The sequence below is a fragment of the Sylvia atricapilla genome, chromosome 3 (assembly GCF_009819655.1).
Source record: "Sylvia atricapilla isolate bSylAtr1 chromosome 3, bSylAtr1.pri, whole genome shotgun sequence".
Classification (NCBI taxonomy): domain Eukaryota; kingdom Metazoa; phylum Chordata; class Aves; order Passeriformes; family Sylviidae; genus Sylvia; species Sylvia atricapilla.
In genome coordinates this window covers 59117044-59140405 of record NC_089142.1, presented here as the reverse complement: position 1 = coordinate 59140405, position 23362 = coordinate 59117044, and the positions used below count along the sequence as shown (strand labels likewise).

General features: G+C 41.7%; 1 protein-coding gene across 2 annotated transcripts; it reads right to left on the bottom strand.

Annotated features, from left to right (window-relative positions):
• Nucleotides 1–642: 642 nt before the first annotated feature.
• OPRM1 (opioid receptor mu 1) lies at nt 643–22855 on the bottom strand. 2 transcript variants are annotated; one of them, XM_066315502.1, is made up of 4 exons: nt 22539–22855; nt 7862–8214; nt 6400–6920; nt 643–1312 (listed from the first exon to the last, which is right to left on the bottom strand). In XM_066315502.1, the coding sequence occupies exons 1-4, from the start codon at nt 22853–22855 to the stop codon at nt 1274–1276; spliced, it is 1230 nt and encodes a 409-aa protein (XP_066171599.1). In that variant the 3' UTR covers nt 643–1273. The 2 variants fall into 2 exon arrangements, with proteins under 2 accessions (XP_066171599.1, XP_066171601.1); XM_066315504.1 differs by having other exon boundaries at nt 643–807.
• Nucleotides 22856–23362: the final 507 nt, after the last annotated feature.

Here is a 23362-nt window from a genome sequence, read left to right as displayed (position 1 = left end):
TAACTACTGATGATTTATTTACAAAGCAAGTAAGAAACAATATCTAGAAAATACCATTGCACCACAAATTATCTACATGGATATTTCTAATTTTCATACTAGAAAACAGCTAAGGTGGCATTTGCTGCAGCACAATGTTTCTTCCTGAAATCTTAATGTGTTTTAGCAGCTATTAAAAAATGCAGATGCGGACTGTACTATGTTAATTAGAAAAGCAAACATACTATGTATGGGTTTGGTTAAGAAAAAATAGATGTCTAGCAAATTGTTTAAAATTCATTCTTATAAAAGGTCTAACGCATTAACTGCTCATAGTACTTCACACAGGGGTTGTTGTTTACTTACAAATTGAAAATGCTGCTGACAGAGCAGCTGAAATTTGAGAAACTACTTGAAAGAGAAGACATCATCAGCCTGTGCAAGCTCTGACAGGCTTATAGCTACATTTTTATTCACAAAGAAATTTATGTTAATATATGCTTTTTTGGGGACCATTTGACAATCAATAACAATATAGAATACTTTCATTTACTCACCTCTTTTAGAAAAAGTGATAGCTCATTGTATTGATTTTGAAGTCTTTTTTAAATATATGTGAAATGGAAGCAAAAAATGAAGCTTGGAGGGCTTTTTTTTTGGGTCTTGGGTGGTTTTTTTTTTAATTAAGAGATCACTGAAAAAGATATTTTCCTTTCAAACTGCAGAACATGCAACCCTCGCAAGAGAAGACCTCTTGAACTACAAATATGTTTTTCTACATGACCTCATGAGACTTCAGCACGCAAATAACCAGCACAGAAAACACCTCTACAAATAAATTTTAAGAGCAAACAGTGTACCCAACAATATTACAACTTCATATTCCATTATTTTCTATCTTCAAACGCTCACCTTATTTTTCAAACTACAGCTGTCTAGCCTTTGAATTTGTGTTTCCAACCTGTTTTAACACCACTGTAACTTACCAAGAGCATGTCAGGTTGCTATAGGTGGAGTAGCTTTGTTTTAGACTAATGTATGTGCTCCTGGTAAACAGGACTGCTTTGAACACTGGAGCCTGGAAGGCCCCACATCTCCTGGCTCTGCTTGCTGTTACACTTCATGCTTCTGTTATGTGCAATGCAGATGTGCTGCAGAAGCAATTTTTGACAGACTGGAAAAGCAGGCACTTTCCTCTGTGGTATTTTTTTGAGGGAAAGCATATCCTACATGCTGCCACTAGCACGCTGTGGCAGTGGCAACTGCTGTGAGAGCCATGCAGCAGGAGACCCTGTCACGGCAGTGGAGTAGTTTCAGCTTCTTGAAGTTCCAACTGAAAGGAAAGAAATTGCAAATACAATGAACAATTGCTTGATATCTTCCCACCCACAAGTTTGTGTGTGCGTGTTTTTTTTAGGAGGAATTTATTTCTCATTTACAGCTACTGTCCTGATGTATAGAGCTAAGCACATAGCCCAGAGTAAGGCAAGACTATGCTTTTGCTGTGAAGCAACAGAGGAAACGATCACAAAGAAACATCAGTAGGTCTGAAATTTGAATTAGAATATACTTCGTATCAAGCCAGTTGTTCTATTTCTAGGGTGGAACTCTCCATGAATTTCACAAGCATGGAAAAATTTCACTCCCTTTATGTATTCTTTCTGTAGCAGTTACAGGGGAATTAGTGTTTTAGTCAAACACATTCTGTGCTCATATCAGAACAGTGTCTAACTTTTGGATTTTCAGTTACAGCTTAGTTTCAATTCTGTGTGAGGTGGGCTTACATCAGCAAGAAAACCCAAGAAGCTCTCAGCCCTGTGTGTCCACAGTCTGCATGCTGAGTCCTACTTGCACGCAGGCACAGCAGCACTACAGATGTTTTCATCAAGAAAACCTGCCTACTGCATGGCAAGCCCTGAAAGGCTGCAACCCCTTTTTGCTCTGCAAATTTTGTACCAGAACCTGTTGAGAGCTGGGTGGGAGACTCTGCAAATTGAGAGTTTATGGAATGGAAAGCAGAGACACAGATCAAGCCTGGAGATTCACAAACAGCTCAAGTCAACGCATACCAGCTACAAAAGAAAGCCCAGTTTTAAGGATCATTGAACTTGGACAAGTGTTTTATAGATGTCACTATCTCACCAGAAATGGTCTTTTTAAGAAACCAGCACTTGAAAATTATTATGAAATACAGCAGAATTCACAAAGGAGACATATTAATTTTCTAAAAATACACAGGAAGGCCATTCTTTGTTAATACAGGCAGGCATGAATCTGCCAAGAAGTCACCCAATTTTTTCATGTTTCTGCAACAGGAATCACCAGCATTCCCTCTATTTGTTCACAGTGGGTCATATAGCACAAGGAAAATCAGGAATTAAGAAAACTTTCTTCATTTAGTCAAAGTGAAACTGGCTTTCAATTATTCCTTGTTTTAACTTAAAAACTTTTTTCTTGAATCCAATGTCCTTTTCATTTCTATATGTGGCTGCCAACCCAGGCAGTAAAGGCAAAGTTTTCAGGGTTGAGCCTTTTGTTATTGTATGTATCTGGGGCCTCATTTTCATAATATGGGCATGATTTACAGTTTCCATTAGGGCATTTAGACATTTCAGCAGTTGACAAGAAACCATCAGAAGCTAAAATTGAAGAGTTACACATAGGATGACTAAATAGTCCTGAAGATGTGCCTATACATAATTTGCTTAGTTGCTTGGATACATACAGGTGAAGCTGCTATGAAAGAAGCTATAAAAATGGGTCACAAAGAAACTAATCCACTGAAGCAAATTAGATTTCTCAGATTTCTGTAACTATTAATAATCCAGTTCCATAATTATTTAGAATTTTTTGTTATTAACACATAGGTAACAGCAAAAACTTCATTTTCAGGGGAAAACAGCTATCAATTGATTTTGCATTTAAAAAAAATTAAACCTTCTTTTAATCTCAGAGATAAATTTTTGCAGTGAGTCTCTGAGCATCTGAAGTAAAAACTATTTCAATATAGTTGCCAAGATTTTGATACGAATTAGCTAATGTCGTCAACATCAAAAACCTTCAGCCATTTGCAAAAGCTTCTGTTTGGTTCTTCATTCCCCTCCCCTGCCAATACTTGGTCATAGGGAAAAGTTCAAAGAAAGCAGTTTTGCTTTTCAAGCATTTTTCCTCTCAGGGTTGCATCACTCCCTCTCCATGAAATGCACTTATGAGATTGCATGAACCCTCCTGAAAACTGTAAGCATTTAAAATCTAGACCTTTTTGGTAATGCCAGTGAGCCACAGAGTAGGCCAAAGGCCAGTCTATTAACTCAGAATAAAATGAATATTGATGATGTTTCCTGTTGGTGCTTTTAAACTGATAGAAGACACTGCTGTTCCTTCCAAGAACTTAAATACTTAAGAGTGCTAATTCTAAATGCTCTTAAATGATTTAAGAGTGTTAGACTTTATGAGATTGAGCCTTGCAGTTCTCATTAACTTTAACAGAAGAAAACAATTCTCACCTGGCAAAAAAGCAACTTGTAGAACATCTGTTTCACAGAAAATTATGAGAAGTGTGCCAAATACTACACAGCCTTGCAATTAGAATTCATACCAAATGCTCTCCAAGGCCTTGTCTATACAAGAAAGAGCTTGTCAGTATACTTCAATCAACAGATACACAAGCTAGACTTTCTTTTACAGAAAGCACTTACCTGGAAAAAGAATACCCTGTCTATAGAATTTACAGAATCTCACTGTCTGAGCAAATATTGGTTTGTCAGGGGGGTTATTTTTTTCTTCCTTTTCTGAGAGCTAAAGCTACATTCACTCTAGGGTTTTTTGTGTTTAAAATAATAATATAAAAATACTAGTATTACACTTGTAGTTGCTATTCCAGAAAACCTTTTTAGTGTAATTAGTTCAACAATCTTGTCTCTCATTCTGATAAAAGCAGACATCAAAAAATGTCTCTTAAAGAAATGTTTGCTGGAGAAAATGGCTTGCTGTGAATGTATTCTGTAGACATTATAGAGAGTGAGAAAGACTGTACCAAATAGCTGCTGAGCTGAATTCCAGGGGGCAGGTCAGCATTCAGAGAGCATCAGCAGCTGCCAAAGCAAGGACTGCAGGGATGGTGGTGAGGGAAGTGGAGCTGGCCACTGCAGGGTCCTTCAAATACGCGGATATGTGAAGACCTATCCACCCACCTATGAAGACCTGAGCTACCAAGTGCTGTCTTCTTCTCCCTGGCTCTGAGGCACACTGATGTTTAATTGCTAGGAAGAGCTACCAAAGTATTCAAACAATTTCTTCCAGCTCTGCATATGCCTTTTTTGTTCCATCCAGATTGGCTCTTTGCTTCAGTTTCTATCCTTACTGCCTCAACTCGAACCTCATTCCTTATGTTATTTTCCCCTCAGCATTCTTCCTCTCACCTCCCTTTCCTTTCAGCATCCTTTCCTTCCCTTTCCTTTACATATGCTTTATTTCTTCATAACTGATTTATTTCATCACTATCCCCTGCAGGAAAAAACCAGACCCTAACCAGCAAAGAACCCAACTACAGGACTAGCTTCCTCCTTACTGCCACTCCCAGGACCACTTCACTGGCTTGCTCCATCCCTGCCCCAGCAGGCTGTCTCTCTTGGTGGTGTAGGCTGAAACATCTCTCTGGGAAACATCATCTTCTATTCTGTGCTTCCTCAGTGCTCAGGGAAATAGATTTTATTTCCCTCAGCCTCCAAGCAGTACCACATTAATCTTTTCCATGGGTAGAAGTTTAGAAGGCTACAGCTCTCCTGGAAGTAATATAAAGATATATAACCAAATGTAGAAAATGGGTGCATACACACTGTACTCCAAAAAGCTGGAATTGTACTAGACAGAAATACAATCTCATTGTCAGACACATGCACAAAATTGACTCCACTGATGATTATAAATGCATTATTAACAGATGAATGTAGTAATTTGCTACACCTAGTAAATACTACACATATATACATATATATATATATATGTGCCTATGCCAAGTTTGGCAGTTCTGCTTCACCACCAGACTGAGCAGGTGCCAATTTCACAGGCCACAGTTTAGCATGTATGAATCAGACACTGGTGAGCAATACCAATTGTTGATGCTTAACAAAGCTTCTCGCTTTAGCCCTTCTCCATTTAGACTTCCCTCCTCTTTTCTGGTGCAATTACTCTTAAGTCTCCTTGGAGATGGGAATATTCTTATCTGGGCTATGTGGCAGCAGCTGAGGGTCAGGCAGGTAGCTGCTTTCACAAGAAGCACTGAGTTCTGCACCTCGAGGAGGCAGCCAGCTTGTGGCTGAAGTGGCAGCAGTGAGAAACTATTGCATGAGCAACCTAAGTATATTGCTGAAAGGTGATATGGCCAGAAATGAACCAGGCTTATGCCTTTTGTTCTTATTTTTTTAGGGAATTACAGAGACAACTCAAACTTCTAGTGCTTGCAATGCTCTTGAATTACTTGCATGAATGTTTCATGTTTTCCTGAGAGATGGAGCTTGGAAATTCTCAAGACTAAGCACAGGACCATGGATACTGAACATGCATAAAAGAGCAAAAACTATGCAAAAATAGGCTGAATAAAAAAAAAAATCCCAAAACAACTCTTGTTATCTGATGTGCCATAAAATCCCTACTTCTTAAAGGCTTTTTCTACATGGAAAAGGTATTTTCTTCGTATACCTGAAATGGCAGAATGGCACATTAGTATTTAACATGTGTGTATATATTTTCATATATATATATATATATATATATATATATACAAACACACACATATATATATACATACACACACACATATATATACATATATATATATATATACACACACATATCTAGCCCCACCTTATTCACCACATAATTATCTGACACAAGAACTGCATGTAGACAAGTCTTGGTCTATCTCTTGCATGACTTTCAGGACAAACAAGGCCAGGCAGGCCTTCTTTGTTCATCAATGAAAAGTGAACAAGCACAGGTTTTTATCTTTTTATTCACTGCTGCAATGGGACAAAAAGAGAGATCTGTGTTCTGTCCCACTCCTGTCTCCATCAGCAGACAGAGTATGAACAGGGAAATGTGTGAATAATTCTCAACCTGTTGCAAACATCCTGCAAAGGGAAACATGGTTTTATGCACTTTGCACATGCATGCACACTGGACCCAGTCACTCAAGGTACCCTTTAGAAACCTTGGCTTCTGAGCATCAAGCAGCGCAGAGAAATAGCATCATGCAGGACTGGGGTCTCTATGTATGCATACACCAGTCCCAAATATAACCTTGAAGGTGTTCAGACCTTCCAACAGCTACAGATCAGTGTAAGTGGTAACTTCAGAACACATGTCATCTCCAAGCGGGTGGCCTGGATCCAGAGATGACATCTCCACTGCTAGTCATACCTGATGGTTAGTCCTATCCACAGTGTTGGCAGTGGAAGCATGGTCACGAGTGTTTTGTCGGACTCGGGTGGAGTTTTGCTGCTCAATGGTTGAGGAAGTGGGGATGCAGAACTCTCTGAAACACCTTTTGAAATTCTCATCTAGAAATGCATAAAGGACTGGATTAAGGCAGCTATTTGTGTACCCTAGAGCAATACAGAAGTGCCAGGAGACAGTCTGGAAAGTAGTTTCTGGGATGTTGACCAGGGCTTTAATGATAACATAGATATGGATAGGAGTCCAGCAGACAATAAACACTGCCACCACTACGAGAACCATCCTTGTGATTCTCCGCAGGTTCCTGTCCTTCTCCTTGGAGCCGGATAACATACGAACGCTCTTCAGGCGTAAAATCATCAGCCCGTAACACACGGTAATGATCAGCACTGGCATGATGAAGGCAAAGATGAACACACAGATTTTGAGAAGGTTCTCCCAGTACCAGGCAGGGTGGGAGAATGTAAGTGTGCAGTCAATTGAGCCTGAGGAAAAGGAAAACAGCAGAGAAGAACATGCTGGTCAGTTTTTTGTTTGCTTTTCTTTAAACTTATCTTTAATTAAATATCACAGGCAATTATATGAAGACTTTATACCTAAGTAAACACGTAAAATGAAGCAATCTGTGACCTGTCATTGGCACAGACACTGGTAGGATTGAGTGCTGCAAAACATGCATGAAGTGTGAGTTAGGAAAACAAAACCAAATTAACATGTTCTCTCTTTGCATTTTGAATTTAATGAAACAATGTTTAAACTAAACAATGAAAAGAGCTGAATTGTCATAAATGCTTAAATCTTAAATCATTTTCCCTTTCAGTACAAAGCACGGTGGAAGGAAAGATTGTTAAGCCACCACATACGCTGAGAGTTTGGGAATTTCAGGGCAGTGGGGAGGAGAACGACACAACACTTGGTAACTATGCACTGGATTTACATTGAAATGCTGTCACTGTCCCTTTTTGGAAGATCTGAAGGCACCAGTGGTCCAGAATGTGCCCTCTGCTCTGTGTCATGTCCTCCTAGACAGGGTGTAACGTATCTATGACAGCCAGCTTCCCAGTGGGAGCATCCTGGGTAAAACACAGGCTCTGGTGCCGTAGGGCAATGCAGAACTGCCCCATAGCAGAAGGCAGGCAAGCACAAGTGCTTTCCTAAACACTACAGTAAACTGAGTGGTACAGCAAGACTTGTGGACCCACAGAAGGAGCTGGAGCTCCTTGTTGTAAAGGACAGATCACATGCACTGATTGTCCAGTCAACTACAGCCAGATGCAAATCTGTTAAAGGGACTCGTTTGCACCGATACTTGCTTTACACAGGTTGGAGGTCAGAAGTGAATTCAATGTCTCTACACTACAGTGAAACAATGCAGAAAGGAGTTTAAATGTTGAGTTCTCAGTTTAGGAATGAAAGCCAGACTTACCATGCCTGTATTTAGTAGTTGCCATGAACATAACTGGCAGGCCAATGGCAGAGGAAAGAATCCAGTTGCAGACATTGACAATTTTGGCATTTCGGGGGGTACGGAAATCAAGGGCCTTAACTGGGTGGCAAACAGCCACGTAGCGATCCACACTCATGGTGCAGAGAGTGAAGATACTGGTGAACATGTTGTAGTAGTCTATGGATATAACAATCTTACAAAGGATGGTACCGAAAGGCCAGGTTCCCATCAAGTAATTCACACTCTGGAAGGGCAAAGTACTTGTTGCTAGGGCATCTGCCAACGCAAGATTGAAAATATAGATGTTGGTGGCAGTCTTCATTTTTGTGTACCTAGAAAAAAAAATTGGCAGAGCATGTGAATGACCACAGCTGACACTGTTAAATAAAACTGAATTCAGTTTTAATGCATCATCTATAAGAAGCTTCTGTAAAATAATGTACTAAATATTGCCAAAGATCACATTTTCTGCTTTAAACCGAATGACCATGTTATGATTCACCTACACAATGGCAGTTCAGTGAGACATCAGCTACAGCATGCAAGGAAGAAAAGATTAATTTGACTTGCGCAGATGGAAAAGACACACATAGAGGAAACAATATTACAGATGCTAAAAATTGAGAAGCTGAAAAAATTTTATGCTTACAGATCAGATACTGTACTACATGGGACAGATTTTCTGTACCTGCTGATGCCATGACAAATATCATAAATATGTTCTGTAGAAATAGAGAATTCATTTGTAGGTTGTGAAGTAGTAATGATGTCTTTCAAAAGAGCAGCACTTGAGACCTGCTTTTTATATGGATACTGTACTTTTGCAGTGGTACAAAAAATGTTTCAATTTAAGTAATGTTCCCGGCCATGCTGCCCTGACTGCTGCTAAGGTTGCTGAGCCCTGTGGCTGCTTGGATTTGGGGGGGTCATATGGCTTGTTCTTTTGATGAAACTTCCTTCCATTTCTGCAAAATTAATAAGCAGAGTGTTTGATCAAATATTTTACAATCTATTGAGTACTTTTCAAGAGGAACAGCTCATTTCAAAAGTCCTGTTGGGGAACCTGCTAGAGAACACAAAATGTAAAATACACTATTTTGTAGGTTTTATCTCTGAGTTAGATCTCTTTAGAACATGAATCAGTTGCAAAAAATCCCAATGAAAGGATTGTGTAGGGAATGTGCATTTGGAACTTTGGTAGGCTGTGCAGAAATGCAGACTTCATGTTGAATGGACATAGAAAGCTTTTATGATGAACATTTGAAGTCATTGGTACTGGAACTGTTCTCTCATTTTTAGCACTGTGCATGAGAAGACACTAACAATCCTAATTTCAATTTAGGCTGTTTTTTAAAAACAGATTTTCAAGTAGATCCAAACTCTATCTTGACTGCTGCCTTGAGAAAGTATGATCTGAATATGATACTTTCAAGTTGTAAATAAACTTGATATTCTGAAAGTCATGTAAAAACGTTTCTTACTCCATTTATATAACAAGTTTGTTACTAACATAGGAGGAGGTAGATGCTGCAAGCATCTACAACTCTCTCTCCTGGAAACTGGAAAAAACATACAGGATTGCAGTGGGGGAGAGGTACACAATAAAAGCTACAGCTCTGAAAACTGTTTGAAGGGAGGAGAAAATATTTCTTGGGCAATTTGCTGGAGAATCTTCCAGATGAGAATGAAAGCGGCAACATTTATATTTTGCTTTTACTATTATCCAGTACAAAGCCCTGTGGTTTATCAAAACGAATATCACTCCAAAGGTGTGTCCAGAGCTAGCCTGAAGGTTTGACTGTGTTGTGAGCAGACATACCCAGCTTGCTCCTGCCTGATCTGCTCAGGTAGGGACAGTGACAGAGGGGCAGTGGCTCTGCACAAATAGGCAAAGGGGGTGAGGATTCTGTGCCCTCACCCAGGCTGCTGATCCCTGCTCAGACCTCAGATGATTGCCTGCCTCCTTTGCAGCTGGACAAGAAAGGACACTTGGGAATGCTGCTCAGTGCTGCTGCCATCACACGTGATTCCGGGACAGGTCTGTCTGAAGAGTGCATTGCCAGATAATAATGACAACGCTTTGTTATCAGTAATTAAAGTCATTAAATCATAATTAAATCATTTAAATCAGAAGTAATTATGATTTAAAATGAATGCTTGACACAGCAAAAAAGTCCAAACCATCAACCAATATGTAAATGACTTTCAGGTTAGCATGACAGAGGATGGACAGAAAAATATTCAAAATAAATAGAACAGAACAAATAGAATAAAGTTTCTTCACGGGCCATGGACCTCATCCCACTTAAATGCTATAAATTTTAAGTTCTGCTATCTAATTTTCCTTCTCAGTTTAAGTTTAAAAGTTCTTGGACTTAGTTTAATGGCCTCTATAGACCATTAGTGAAGGGTTTTGCTTGATGTACTCTGTAATCTTTGTAATCATGCTGTTCTTACAATGAATAGAAGCAGAGCTCTTATGGTGATAGAAAGTATTTACCTCCACAACAGCCTAATCAACAAAAGCCTATTTAAATTTACAATATTCTTCTCAGTGAATTCTATGGGATTTGGGCATTTCCCTGTATGAAATATTTAAAGATTTTAAAAAGGGCTTATTTCTGCCAGGTACATTTTGTAAAACATGTATTTTTCAAAATAAGTAGATTATCAGTGTCCCCGGGAATTTTTTTTTTGCATGAATAAATAAATACCAAAGCAAGTGATTAAACGTAATTTTAACAGCATGAAAAGTAACAGTCGATCAAATGGAGCTTTTCAAAGTCTTGATCTTAGCTGTTATTATACTGTTTGCTAAGGTATCAGTCTCCCTATTTGAACAAGCAGAACAAACATTTCCATTATCCAGACATAGATGTATATGTGATGTGATTTCTACAGTTGAGAGGGACTTAGTAATACCAAAATTTATAATGAAACATCAAAATTTATAAAGGCAATCTTTTAAGGTACTGCTTTCACACTTTCATTGAAACTCACTAAAGAATCTAAAAATTAATAGATGAGTAGAGAAAAAAATCCTAATTGCAAACTCATGAAAATCTGAATACTGGTATTTCAATTACATTACAATTTCAGCATCTAAAACATCAAGTGTATTAAATTTTGCATGACAATGAGCAAGGTTGCAAGTGAAGACAGAAGTTGGCTTTGGGTGGCCTTACTTTTATTTTACAACGCTGCAATGAAAAGACTAATAGAACGTGATGATTCAGGGGCTTCTTGTGAATATTTAGCACAATACTGCCCTTCTTACATACCCAAATTAATTATGCTCATTATAGTACTGGCACCTACTAGTATACCACTCTTAACTCCTCAGTGCAGGTTTTGTATCATAAAATAAATGTTTATCAACTGTTGTTTTGTTGGTAATAGTAGATGATAAATCAGGTTTACAACAGTAAGAATACACTTTATGTCTGTCTAATTTTTTAGGGAAAGCTCAGCCTTATCTTCAATTCTACAAAGCTTTAAAGTAGACTTCAAGTTTGAAGACCTGAGCTGCACAGTCAACTCAACTGAGATTTACTTGGAATAACAAAATGCAATGGAGAAAAGAGTGAGAATTCACCTCAGATAGTCATCAAGTTCCTAGTATTCAAGGATTATTAGAAAGCCTTGAAATGGACCCCTCAACCATCTGCCAATGGGCCACTTGTAGACTGTAAACCAAATAAAACCAGATTAACCTCAGAGAGACACCAGCTCCCAAGTGTAACAGCAGCTTGGACAAGAGCCAGAAGCACATTCCCTTCCACTTCTCATGCAACAGGAGAGATGTGACCATGTTTGCGACTCTCTGCAAAAATACCTGTCATGGCCCCGTTTCTGGCCTGTCCACTCCAATAGTTTAGTTACCATCTTCAAATATTTTTTAAGAGTCTCTTCTTTTAAGCTTCTTAAAATTTAATGACATCTTTAGTTTGCATCATTTATTTAAGCCTCACGGAGTTTGTATACTGCTATGCAGTAGCATACTACCTACAAACTAAGGTAGTCATGTCCCTACTGCTCCTTGGTCAAGTGGCTTACATCCATGTGGATCGTTGAGATAATCCCTCCCCCAAAGCCTTTTGCCCTTCTGGACCAGATCAGCTTTACAGAATCCTTGGACCACTGGGCTGGTGCAAAGAAGCTAGAGAGGTCCACATTTAGCTCAGTGTAATACAGAGTATAATAATAATATTTCAGATTATTATTATTATTATTATTATTATCACCATCACCATAATTGCCATTATTATTATTATTATTATTAATGATTATGAAGCTCAGAGTAATTAATAACATTAAAAATTAACCTGAAAAATTTAATCTCTGAATAACATCAATGAGGAGGAAAGCAGAAACACTCTTTTGCACTTAGGAAATGGGCTGGTCGATGACAGACTGGTAATAATTGCTTTCAGCAGCACAAAGGCATGCAAGGTTTTGCCTACAGAATGCCAGTTTGGAGACAAAGACTATTCCAAGATCTGTGCTTAAGTTCAGCACAAAATACATGAAACACTGGACAAAATCACTGGAGATTCACTGCAGAAAGCAGTCACTCTCAAAATGGTTTGGCTGCTGAAAGAAACAACAGCCAACAGTTAGGTCTTGCATAAAGACAACCTGACACAACACTTCTTGATGCTGGAGATCAGGTTAGCATCCCAAATTCAAGTTCTTCTTGCATAAATGACTTGTTAAACAAATGAAGAATCATTATGTGCATACATTAGATTAGCTGAGGTTGCCATGGATGGGAAGATTAAAAACATGTGAAGTATGCCTAGTTGAATCAATTTAAATTAACTTTTTTTTTCCCCATGATTGTTTTGGTGCACCTTGTATATGCAACTAAAAAACAGTAGGAATCTGGGATTTTTTGTCATGTTTTCTTGAGCTATCAGGTACTCTCAGTTTTTCTTAAGCCCTTAAAGCTTTGAACGGTAATGACATACTCAAGGCGGTCTGCAAAAACCCTCAAAAGTTTTTCTGTCTGCCAATCTAGTTTTAATATTTGACACTGAAATGAAGTATCTCAAGCCACATTCTGGAAAGTACCTTTGAGCTAAAGGGTCTCAAATTATGGACTTTAGTGATGTCCATCGATTTTATTTTCTTTTTCTTTTCTTCCCATTATAATGAGTCTCTACAGAGTGAAAGGCCCATATTGTATCTCAGCCACTGCTGTGACGTGTGCTGTGGCAGGCTGTAACCTATTGAAAGTTTTTGGAGTCATATATATTCTGGATAGGTCTGACCTTCCTGTCTGCAAGCATATGATTTAATCAGTTGGAAAACCTAAGTCTTTGATTTTTCTGCTCATGGGTACTTCGGAATGCTTATTCCTTAAGCCATTAAATTTCATCTCTAGCTACAAGCACCATAAATTTGTGCACAATCCTGATAGGTTATTAGGCAGTAAGGACACCCAGATTGCAGGTGCCATCTTGTGGTTAAAAACCTCTGCATCCTTTTGATGTTCTGCTGAAGGGATCTACAAGGCTGTAATTTAAGCACAGTAAGCCCTGAGTGAAACCAAACCAACAACAAACTGAAAAACTAAATAAACCCCTGAGCAGGTACAACACTAGAGTGGAAAGCGTTTACACTTGGTTGCAAAGAAATTGTGCAATTTGCATCACATTCACTTACTGTATCCATCCCGAGTTTGGGGGTAAAAGCTGAAATGGGGAAGTAAGGAAGGTTTTACTGCCTTTAAAAAAGACAGAGGCAGTTGCTGTTCCCTCCTGTTAAAGCCTTGCATCCTGACTCCCAGCACAGCAGTACCCAGTCACTGCTCTGACCTATCATAGTGATTTAATTAGAAATAAACTTTTTTAGGCATCACTTAGATGTCAAGGCATGACATACTGAGGGAGTGCAGTAAATCTAAAATCAAAGAGTTTAGTTATTTGACATACTCAGTCATACTTCACATACATTGTTCTGGAGCAGCTTTCTCTCCTTTCTTCACTCACTGGCAAGGGGATGTCTATTTTCTGAAGGAGTCTGAGTGTATGTGTGCTCAGTGTGGGCCTGAGCACAGGACAGGGAGCTGCTGGACTGTAGTTGCTTTAGTTGCTACCTCTTTTCTCCCTAAGAATTTGTTTTCCTACTGCTTTGTCACTTTATTCTCCTCCACAGTACAAATGAGATTTGGCCAGAATGTCACCAAAGCTTACTTTCCCTCAGGTTACATCTGTTGTTAGCATCTCTGACTTCCCAGCTTATCACTTCCTCTCATCAGGACAGTGCCATATGTGCAGATCCAGCAGTATTTGCTTATGGGATGCAGGTGAAGCAAGCAGAGCACATCACCTCCTGGGAAGCAGCACCAGCTCAGGGTCATTTTTCTTTTACTCAGAGCCCATCAGGAATTTATCTCACACCTCAATTTTGGGAGAGGGTGAGCTAAACAAAAGCCTTTTAGGCAGAGATACCTTTAGACTTCAGTGCCAGTCTTTTGGGAAATGATGTGTCATCAAGAGAGTTGTGAGGGCATCTGACTCATCCTGTTTTCCTGTGTTGGATGATGGACTAAAAAAGACTTGCTGCTTTGTGGCTCTTCCTGATTTTTTTTTTTTCTACTGAAAAGCATCATATAGAAGTCCTCTTTCTCCTATTTAGTTTGAGCCAGTGAGTTTACGCCCTACCTGGAGAAAATAAGCTTTTTTCTTTGGGGAAAAATATTTGTTTTCAGGAGGAAGGCTGATCCTTTCCTGTGATGTCTGAGAGGATTAACAAGCAGGGAGATTACTTCAGACAGAACACACAGACTTCCCAGTAGTCATAATAGGTAATTATTTTATGATTTCTTATTATTTTATGCCCTTTTAAGTTACATAAATGTGAAAAATATCCTGGCAGAAATCCATAGAAAATAAAACTGATGTGATGCATTATTTTCTTCCAAAAAATAATGGTTCTCTGGGTGGAGAACCAGACAAGAACAAGTATAGGTATATCACTTGCCACAAAAATATTTAAGATGCTGCCATGTCTTGCAACTCCTAATTTCCTCTCCTTTTCCCAGACATCATAAAAAGCCACTTAATGATAAAACCTAAATGACAGTAATAAGTATGCTTCACTGCCCTAACAGTCATCTGCTGGTACACTTCCTTGCCTTCCGGCCTAGTTGAACGGGGGGAAGATTACCTGCCAATTATTTCAGAACTTAATCTGGCCTGTTTGTCAAACCACTTTTATTTGAGTCTCTGTTTGCCTGGCGCTGAGGCATATATGGGTCTCCAGTAAAGGTTGCTGCTTTCATGGTTATTGTGTAGCATATCTCTCTGAAATAAATCAATGGTGCTAAAAAGGCTAACTTCAATATATTGCCATTATCCAGCAGCAGGTGCTTATTGTTGAAGGTTTGGCTTTGCTAGTTAGACATATAAAGGAAAACTGTCAGTATATTCAATTTGACTTTTTCCCCTCTGCCTTCAGGGAAGTGTGACTGAGAGTAAAACTGCTGACTACACCTCTGATAACTGTGGTGACATTTTTCTAGAGGGGACAAGTTATCAACAGCTTTGTCTGGTTTCCAGGTGCTGGTACCCTCCTCCTGATCTGTAGACTGATCACCTGAGATAAGGACTGTACATGAAATATCCCTGGTGAGCAGGGAAGCTGGCAGGGAAGCCTTTGAAGTCAGTTTTATTGCTAGTAGATGTGAGATCCCTAAAAGTGTGGTAGGGAACAGCAGGTAATCAATGCCCCTGGTCAGAGGGTAGCAGGGAGATACGGCAGGGGGCTGGAGGCCAGACCATACACAGACTGTAGAGACCAAAGTAACACTACAAAATAACACACAAGGTATGGCCTCTTGCGTATACAATACACAAATGTTTAAAAAATAAATCACTTAGTCGGCAAATTGTACAAAATTCCTAATTACATTATTTCTAAATTTTTTTCAGATAATTCATTTACTCCTTTTCACAGTAGAAAATCCCAAACATGGGAACTGACAAGAGAATTAAGCAGCCTCTATTCCAGGAGACTGGAATCTTCTGGTGAAGCTGTTGAGTGTGGTCTGGAAAGGAGCGACAGAGGTGAGACAAAGGAACTAGAGAGAGAAGAAATGCAGAGGAAAGCTTGCCTATGATGTGTGGAGAAGGGGAAAGCAGGCAATGGTGGAAGCTGGCAGGACAGGAAGAAGGAGCAAGGTTGTGTGTTATGTGAGCACAATTATGTGTTATGTGAGAGGACCAGATCAAAAGTACTGGAAATCATGGACTCAAGTCTTCACATGACAAGGATGAGATTGTGTCTGAAACTGAGTCTCTGAGGGTGTTACCACAGTCTTATGAGAATGAGTTGGGTAATTGGCTCCTTAGATGATTTTTCTATAGGGGCAGCACATCCCAGGGCTGAAGATTAGCACAGTGACAACTGCTGCTCCCTGTTCCCCCCTAAAAAAGGAGACTTCACTCAGTTGGAACTGCTCCACACAACATGACAAGGAGGAGATGTTCCATTTTACACGAACACTTTTGTTCTGAAGTTTTATTCCTGATCTGAGATACAAGATCTTATAGCTGATAATTGAACACTTCTCAGTAAGAAGGTGGAAAGAATTTATTTCATGTCCTTCACAGTTATTTGATTAGCTATGGTGTGTCATCCCTACCTTTTTTCATCATGTAAATTCAAAGGGAAATATAAATAAAATTTAGAAGTGTTTAACATTAAATGGATGAATGAGAATGCTTATCACAGCTCGGCTAAGCTGTGGAACTCCTTGACAGTGAACACCATTAAAAGCCCACTTCCAAAAGGGATTAGGGGTCTTTGAAAGATAATTATAATATTCCCACTTTCAATACCATAAACCAAAACTTCCTGATATAAACCAAAGAAGACACAGATGGTTATAAAATCAGCTTTCTTTGAAATCAGCTTATGAACAACAATTCAGAAAATAGTTGCTTTTGGATTTTTTAAAAATATAATTACAAGAGTGGATCTGTATTTTGAAGAGACTTAGCAAGCATTGAAAACTTGTTTTCACTTGGAATCATCATGAAAAGAAATAATTTTTTGAAAACATCTGTTAATAAAGATGTCTACAACAACCATCTTAGAACACCTAAGCTTAAAAATAACTGAAATAGAATCAGTAAAAATGCTTCAAATGTTTGTTTTGAAGCACCTTTGTTTAGTAATGGCAATCTTTTTGACCTTCTTCTTTTCTTCTTATTTTTGATCCCCATTTTTTTGGGGAATGCTGCATGTTAAAAATGTCCACAAAAAGGTACTGAATAAATGCTGATGCAAACTGCAGCTCAGAAAGTCTCTCTGCAGTCTAAAAATCTATTAGAAGGATACTTACACAGTGTTGCCACTGTTTTTCCACTCTGTGACTGAACACCAGCTGCTGGCAATGGCTGGGAAAGAGGTTGGTAAGCTAAATTATGATTCTGAAACATTTGGACGTGCATCATGTTACGCTTGAGGCTTTTGTAAATTTGTCACCTTTTAATCTAGAATATTTACAAAAGCTTATCCACAGTGTTCAGCAAAAGTTATGCTTGATGGTTTGGGGAAACACTGTAAATGGAAATGAAATAAAGCAGTGCTTCAGGATTATGTTAGCTAAATAGCTCATTAGTCATTAGCTTGCTAGCAATTATGTAATATAAGCAATATGTGCATGCCATATTTTCTACCCTTACTGAAGCCTTGAAAAGTTGGTAACTTTTGATTTTTTTTTAATAAAGAAATGGAAAAAAAAATCATTAAGTGCTTAACACTATTTTTTCATGGGAGCCATTAACATAATGTCACTCCAGGAAAAGCACAGTGAGATCAAACAGCTTTTTACAGGCAAATGGAGTGAGAAGGGTTGTTTTCTGCCCAGAAACACTTGGTGGTAGATGCTAGCAGAGCCAGAGCGTCCGTGCACTCCCGCACACAGGAAAGCATGCCAGGCCCAGGGTCTGGAGATGAGTCTGGGGCTGCAGAGCTGCCACTCATCCCTCAGATGCCTCTGCTTGCTCAGTGAGATGGGTGTTACACTCACGCTGCAGCCTTATGTATTTTTGGTCAAATTTTCATCACGTCTATAAAAACATAATAATAATAATAATAATATAATATAAAGGTATACATTCCATTTATCTGTCTGCTTTCCTTCATCTTGGAGAAGGCAGGGGAGCCGCTTGCTAGTTAAACATTTACCCACCAGCAAAGATTGGTAAACTCTGCCACAAACAGTATGCAAACAGGGACACCTGCCTTTCTGTAAAGCAGGATGCTGAGGGTCACCCCCTTGCTATGCTGCTGATTTAATCCAGCTCCTCTACTGCTCCTGCCCAACAGTGCTCCCTCAGTCCTGTCCCCAGGCCTTCTCTGGCTGCTGCTGTGAGCTGTATTAATTCATAATTGACATGACTGGATAAGGCTGATGAAGCTTTCAGCTCTTAGCACAGGGGTGCAACCCTTGCAGCCAGAGGAACAGGCAGGACACACACTCACACAAGCAATGCTGTGCAAATGCAGAGAGATTATTGAGGCTGTGGACAGGAGAGAAAAGCAGGAATTTTATGCACTTTTTGGTTTTTAAGCTCCCTGGATCTATGCTGCTACAAAAGACACTGAAGGTCACCTTGCATATTGCATCCACGACATCATGTCACTTTGCAAAGAACCTGATTTTTAGAAATACTTGTTTTGCTTCACCCACTTTCAAGCTTGTGACAATTTTCAGATTTTTTTCTCTAAAAAGACACCACACTTTGTGCACATGTATGAGAATATTTTTCCACTGATGATATCAATTATTTCTACAATTGAAATTTCAACTGTAAGTCTGTTCTACTTAACAGAACAGTTTTTCTGAATTGTGAGTGAGCTCGGCTGAACTAACCAGAGTTTTCAGTGCTGCACAGTCTTTCCAGATTAGATGGTGCTTCAATCACAGCTCTTTTTTTTTTTTTTTTTTCCAAAACACTATTAAGAGGCTGTTTTGAGACACATGGAAAGATTTCTCCTAATTTCACAGAGAGGACTTCTTCAACTTCTTTTCCATTTGCCTTTTTTTTTTTTTCCTTTAAAGCAGTGTAAAAGTAATTTACTCCATGAAACAAGACATTTCCTTCCTCTACAAAGGACTGTGAAGAACCTGAGACCCCTTTGTTTATGACATGTGAGAAATTAACAGCAAAACAATTGAGGAATCACTCTGAATTTGAGTAACTTCAGCGGCTGTTGGTGGAATTACAGTTCCCCCAGAGCATTTGGATTGTGGACTAGGGTCTCTGTGAGCTATTCCTCTCTTCCAGACCTGTAGTGCTTAAGATTTTCATCTAGGATCTATTGCAGCTTTCCAGCGTATTGCCTTTATCACAAGGCATATTCTTATTTCCACTCTAATTGTGAGACTAATATTCCACCAACTTGGTGAGAAAGCTGGAAAAGCTTTTGGATTACTGTGAAAATTAATTCAATGCCACATGGCACTAATTGTACACTGTCTTGTACTCTGCAGCAGCTAGAAGTAGCATTTGCTGTTGATATAGCCATAACAACATTGTGTTCATATTAGTAATTTACACTTACACAAAGCACATGAAGAAAACAGATAATAAAAATTATTTACAGATTTTTAAGATTGCAGGAAATTCACAGCTGGCAGTAAAACCTACGCAACTACTACTGCTGTCACTTGAAGGCATTTTTTTGGTACTTGAGAAAGGAAACAGCTCAGTGTTAGTAACATGAGGTTAAGCCTCACACACTGCATATAAAACACGTAAATCCTAATTCAAGGATGAAAACATTCAGCTGAACAGGAACCATCTGGAAGAATGAGGAGGGTGGATGAGAATGCATTAATTATAACTGATGTGTATAAATCGGAAATCCATGGACCTACTTTGCATGAAGTCTTCTTTTCACATTGATAATCACAATACATTTCTAACTCCTTCTTGACCTATCTGCTTTCTGACCTCTGTTTGCCCCAGCAGGGACAGCAAGGTGGCATTTTGGTGTGATAGTGACAGTTCCCTGTCAGGTCAGATCTTGCACAGCTCTGGCTCCAAACCCCTGGATTGGCCTCATGTGGAAAAACTTCAAGAGTAATAATGTTTATAAGAATGATATAATTATTTTAAAGATATTTCCAAAGAAACCAAGCATGAGACATTAGCATGCAGCACTCGATCTGAAATCACTGTTGCTTTCACTGGGGCTAGACCCTAAAAGGTGAATAGGACAGTTTCAAATATCTAAGCACCTACCTCCCAACTCCTAGCAATTTCAAGACAAACTAGGTACCAATACTACTTAAAAATTTTATTTTTTAGTACACTCAACTCCTCTCACAATTAATTTGAAGTTCAATGGCTTTTTTCTTCATGAGCAGGCATGATGGGAAAGGCAGATATAGAATGGGAGTTTAACGTGATGACAAATTGAATCCAGAGAAACTTTGGCTTCTTATGTGTAGTTGGATGCAAGGAGGTATGAATGACATAGGGTCATCATTTCATAGGTTCATAACACTCTCAAGCTAGGATAGCTTGAACAGGAATTAAATCACTAAGTTCCCTGTTGCTAACCAGATACACTACACGTATAGAGAAGCACAGGAAAAGAATGTATTTTTATGCTGCTTAAGCCACAGATTTTATTCCGCCATTAGCATGTAAATTCCTTGTCATCCCAATTGTTAAACAGCTGCGTGGTATTAATTGGGAAGGAATTCTGTCATACCAAAAGCTGTTCTTCCACAGGAGATGTAGGGTTTGCCATAAAATTCCTGATGGTTTTGGACAAGTCATTTAATCTGTGTTTTCCTTGGTAAAATGAAAATATATTTTTGCTTTTTCCTATTGCTTCTGGCTTTTGTTTTTAAGATGTCGTCTCAGGGAAAGATGCTTTCTTTAGATAGAAATCTAAATACAAGTGCCTCATTCGATTTGGCTTTGTGGTCCAAGCGTAATTCAATTAATTACTATAAGAAATATGAACCTAGTAAGGGTTATGCCCAGGATAATAAATACATAATTCCAGGCAGGGACAACCTGTGGCATATTTCTCTGCTGACAGCTATCCTGTGTCTGTTACACTGTGCATCTGCTTTTCCTCCCAGAGGAATGCATTCAACACTGCTACGGTGATTGCAGTCATGCCCCCACTCAGAAGCCTTTCTGCAGATGTATCTTCACACGGACAGCTTGAGTTTCAGGCTGACCAAAACCACAAGACAGAAGACAATCTCCCCAGCTCTGTGCATGCAGCCTCTTAAGTACAGTTAAACCCACAAGGAACTGCTCCTGAACCACGAACGGATACTGTGTTCCCACTAGGTCTACCAGACGCACCGGCTTTGCAGTGACATCCCTAACAGGTGCCGAAAGAATCATCCTCCATCCTGCTGCAACACCCCACCGTGACCGCGACCCTCACCCCCGGCTTTCTTCACAGCTGGCACTGCTTGCGCTGCGCCCACGCACCACAAAGCATCACTGCCGCGGGTTTGCCAGTGATGCCAAGAGACAACCCCAGCTCCTGCGGCCCCGACCCCTCGGGAAACGCAGAGCTCAAAGGGAGACGGGGGGAAATTGGAAATGCTGGGGCTGCCTCCATAGGAACGGAGCGCACCCCTGGGCCATGCCCGTCTCCCCCCATCAAAAGCGCCCGCTGGGCTCTCCAGGGCTCAGTGGATGCTTGGAAACGACGAGCAGCCACGAAAGGAGACGAGCTCGGTCGGCCCCGTCCTGTCGCGCCCCTCCGCCCCGCTCCCGGCCGTGGCTCCCGGGAGGTGGCAGTGTTCCCCCACGGAAGCCACCCGCCCAGCCCCGCTCCGCCGCCAGGCCGGCTAGGGAGCCTCTTTCATCTCCCCCTCACTCGTTTTCCTCTCATTTACGGGCAATCAGTTATCGCGCGTGATCTGACCCGCAACAGCCCCACGGGGGCTTTTTCTCTTGCGGGCGAGAAAGCTGCGAAGTGCCGCAGCACAGCCGGAACGCCGGGATTACGGAAAGCCGTCGCGATCACGGCATACGTATTTATACACGTGTATACGCATGTTTACTTATACACAAATATAAATGCACTTCAGCATACACAGATAGATCTAGACATGAGGCAGAGGAAGTCCAAACACCGCCACAGAGAATCGTTTAGCCGCGGTGCCATTTACATCTTGTTCGTGCTTTTGGGAGAGGTGAGAAGACAGGTACATGCCGGCTATGCGCGTAGCACCCCGTACCCATACACGCTAACAGGCAGTGGCTACAGTCCCTTTAAATCCTCGCTCCTTCGGGGTCAGCTGCGGGATTCAGGCCCCTTGGCTAGAGCCGCTCGCAGAAGTGCCGCAGCTCGGAGGGTCCTTAGAACATCCTCGGACGCGCAGCGGTGTCCGACGGACCGGCCGCCCCCCACGGTTCCCACCGCAACTTTCTCTTCCCTATCACCCCCTCCGGCTCTTTGTCAAAAGCCTTCTTCCCTTTCCCGCGGGGGCCGGCGCCCGTCCGCACCCCGCACTGTGCCCCTTTGCGCGCTGCCCGGCGGAGGGGGACCGCAGCATCCCCGCCGGGACACCGTCCCGCATCCCGGCTCCTGGCGACGGGGTTCCGCCCCGACGGCAGCGGCCGTGGGCAGCGGGGCGGGGCAGGGCGGCACTCACCTGACGATGACATACATGACCAAGAAGTTGCCGAAGAGCCCCACGACGCAGACCACGGAGTAGAGGGCCATGATCGCGATGGCGGTGACCACGGAGGGCCCGCCGCCCGCGGGCGCGCAGGGCCCGCCGCCCGCGCTGCCATTGCCGCCGCCGCAGGGCTCGGAGCGGTTCCAGCCCAGCGCCGCCGAGGCGTTGCCCCAGGCCGGGCAGGGCGGCCCGGGCGGGCGGCAGCCGGAGGCGTTGGCGGCGAAGGGGACCTCCAGAGCGCCGGCGAGGAGCGGCGCGGACCCGTTCCCCAGCAGGTAGGCGACAGCCATGGCGCGCAGCGGCGTCAGCGCGGCCACCCGCTCCCCGCGCCCAGGGACGCCCGGCGCGCCGCGATGCCGGCGCGGTGTCGGGGAGGCGACGGCTCCCGCCCGCCCCGACGGCGCGCCCCGCCGCTGGGCGCGGGCACATGTGTGCGGCGGGCGGGGCGGGCCGGGAGGAGGGGCCGTGTCCGCAGGAGCGGCGGGAGCCGCCTCCCCGCGCCCGCTGCCCGCCGCCGCTCCTCCCAGCCCGGCGGGACGCGGCGGCGGCCGCCCCCAGCGGCCAGCGCGGAGCACCTGCGGCGGCCAGCGGGCGGCGCGCCGGCGGTGTTCTCCTGCCCGCCGGCTGCCGCTCGGAGGCAAAGCCCCTAAAATGTCCCCTTCCCCAGCGCCGCAGGCATCGGTGGCGAACACCGGAGAGAGAGAGAGTGCCGGGGGAGACTGACTTGGCCAGATAAAGGCCAGTGCAGAGATCAGTGAGCTATTGATTATCGTAGTGAGTCGGGGATCTTGGCGAAA

Coding starts and splice junctions, on each gene's coding strand:
- OPRM1 (XM_066315502.1), bottom strand. CDS start 22,855: ATGGCTGTCGCCTACCTGCTGGGGAACGGGTCCGCGCCGCTCCTCGCC. Junction 8,215..22,538: donor GTCATGTATGTCATCGTCAG/GTGAGTGCCGCC, acceptor TTTTTTTTCTAG/GTACACAAAAATGAAGACTG. Junction 6,921..7,861: donor AACTACTAAATACAGGCATG/GTAAGTCTGGCT, acceptor CCTTTTCCTCAG/GCTCAATTGACTGCACACTT.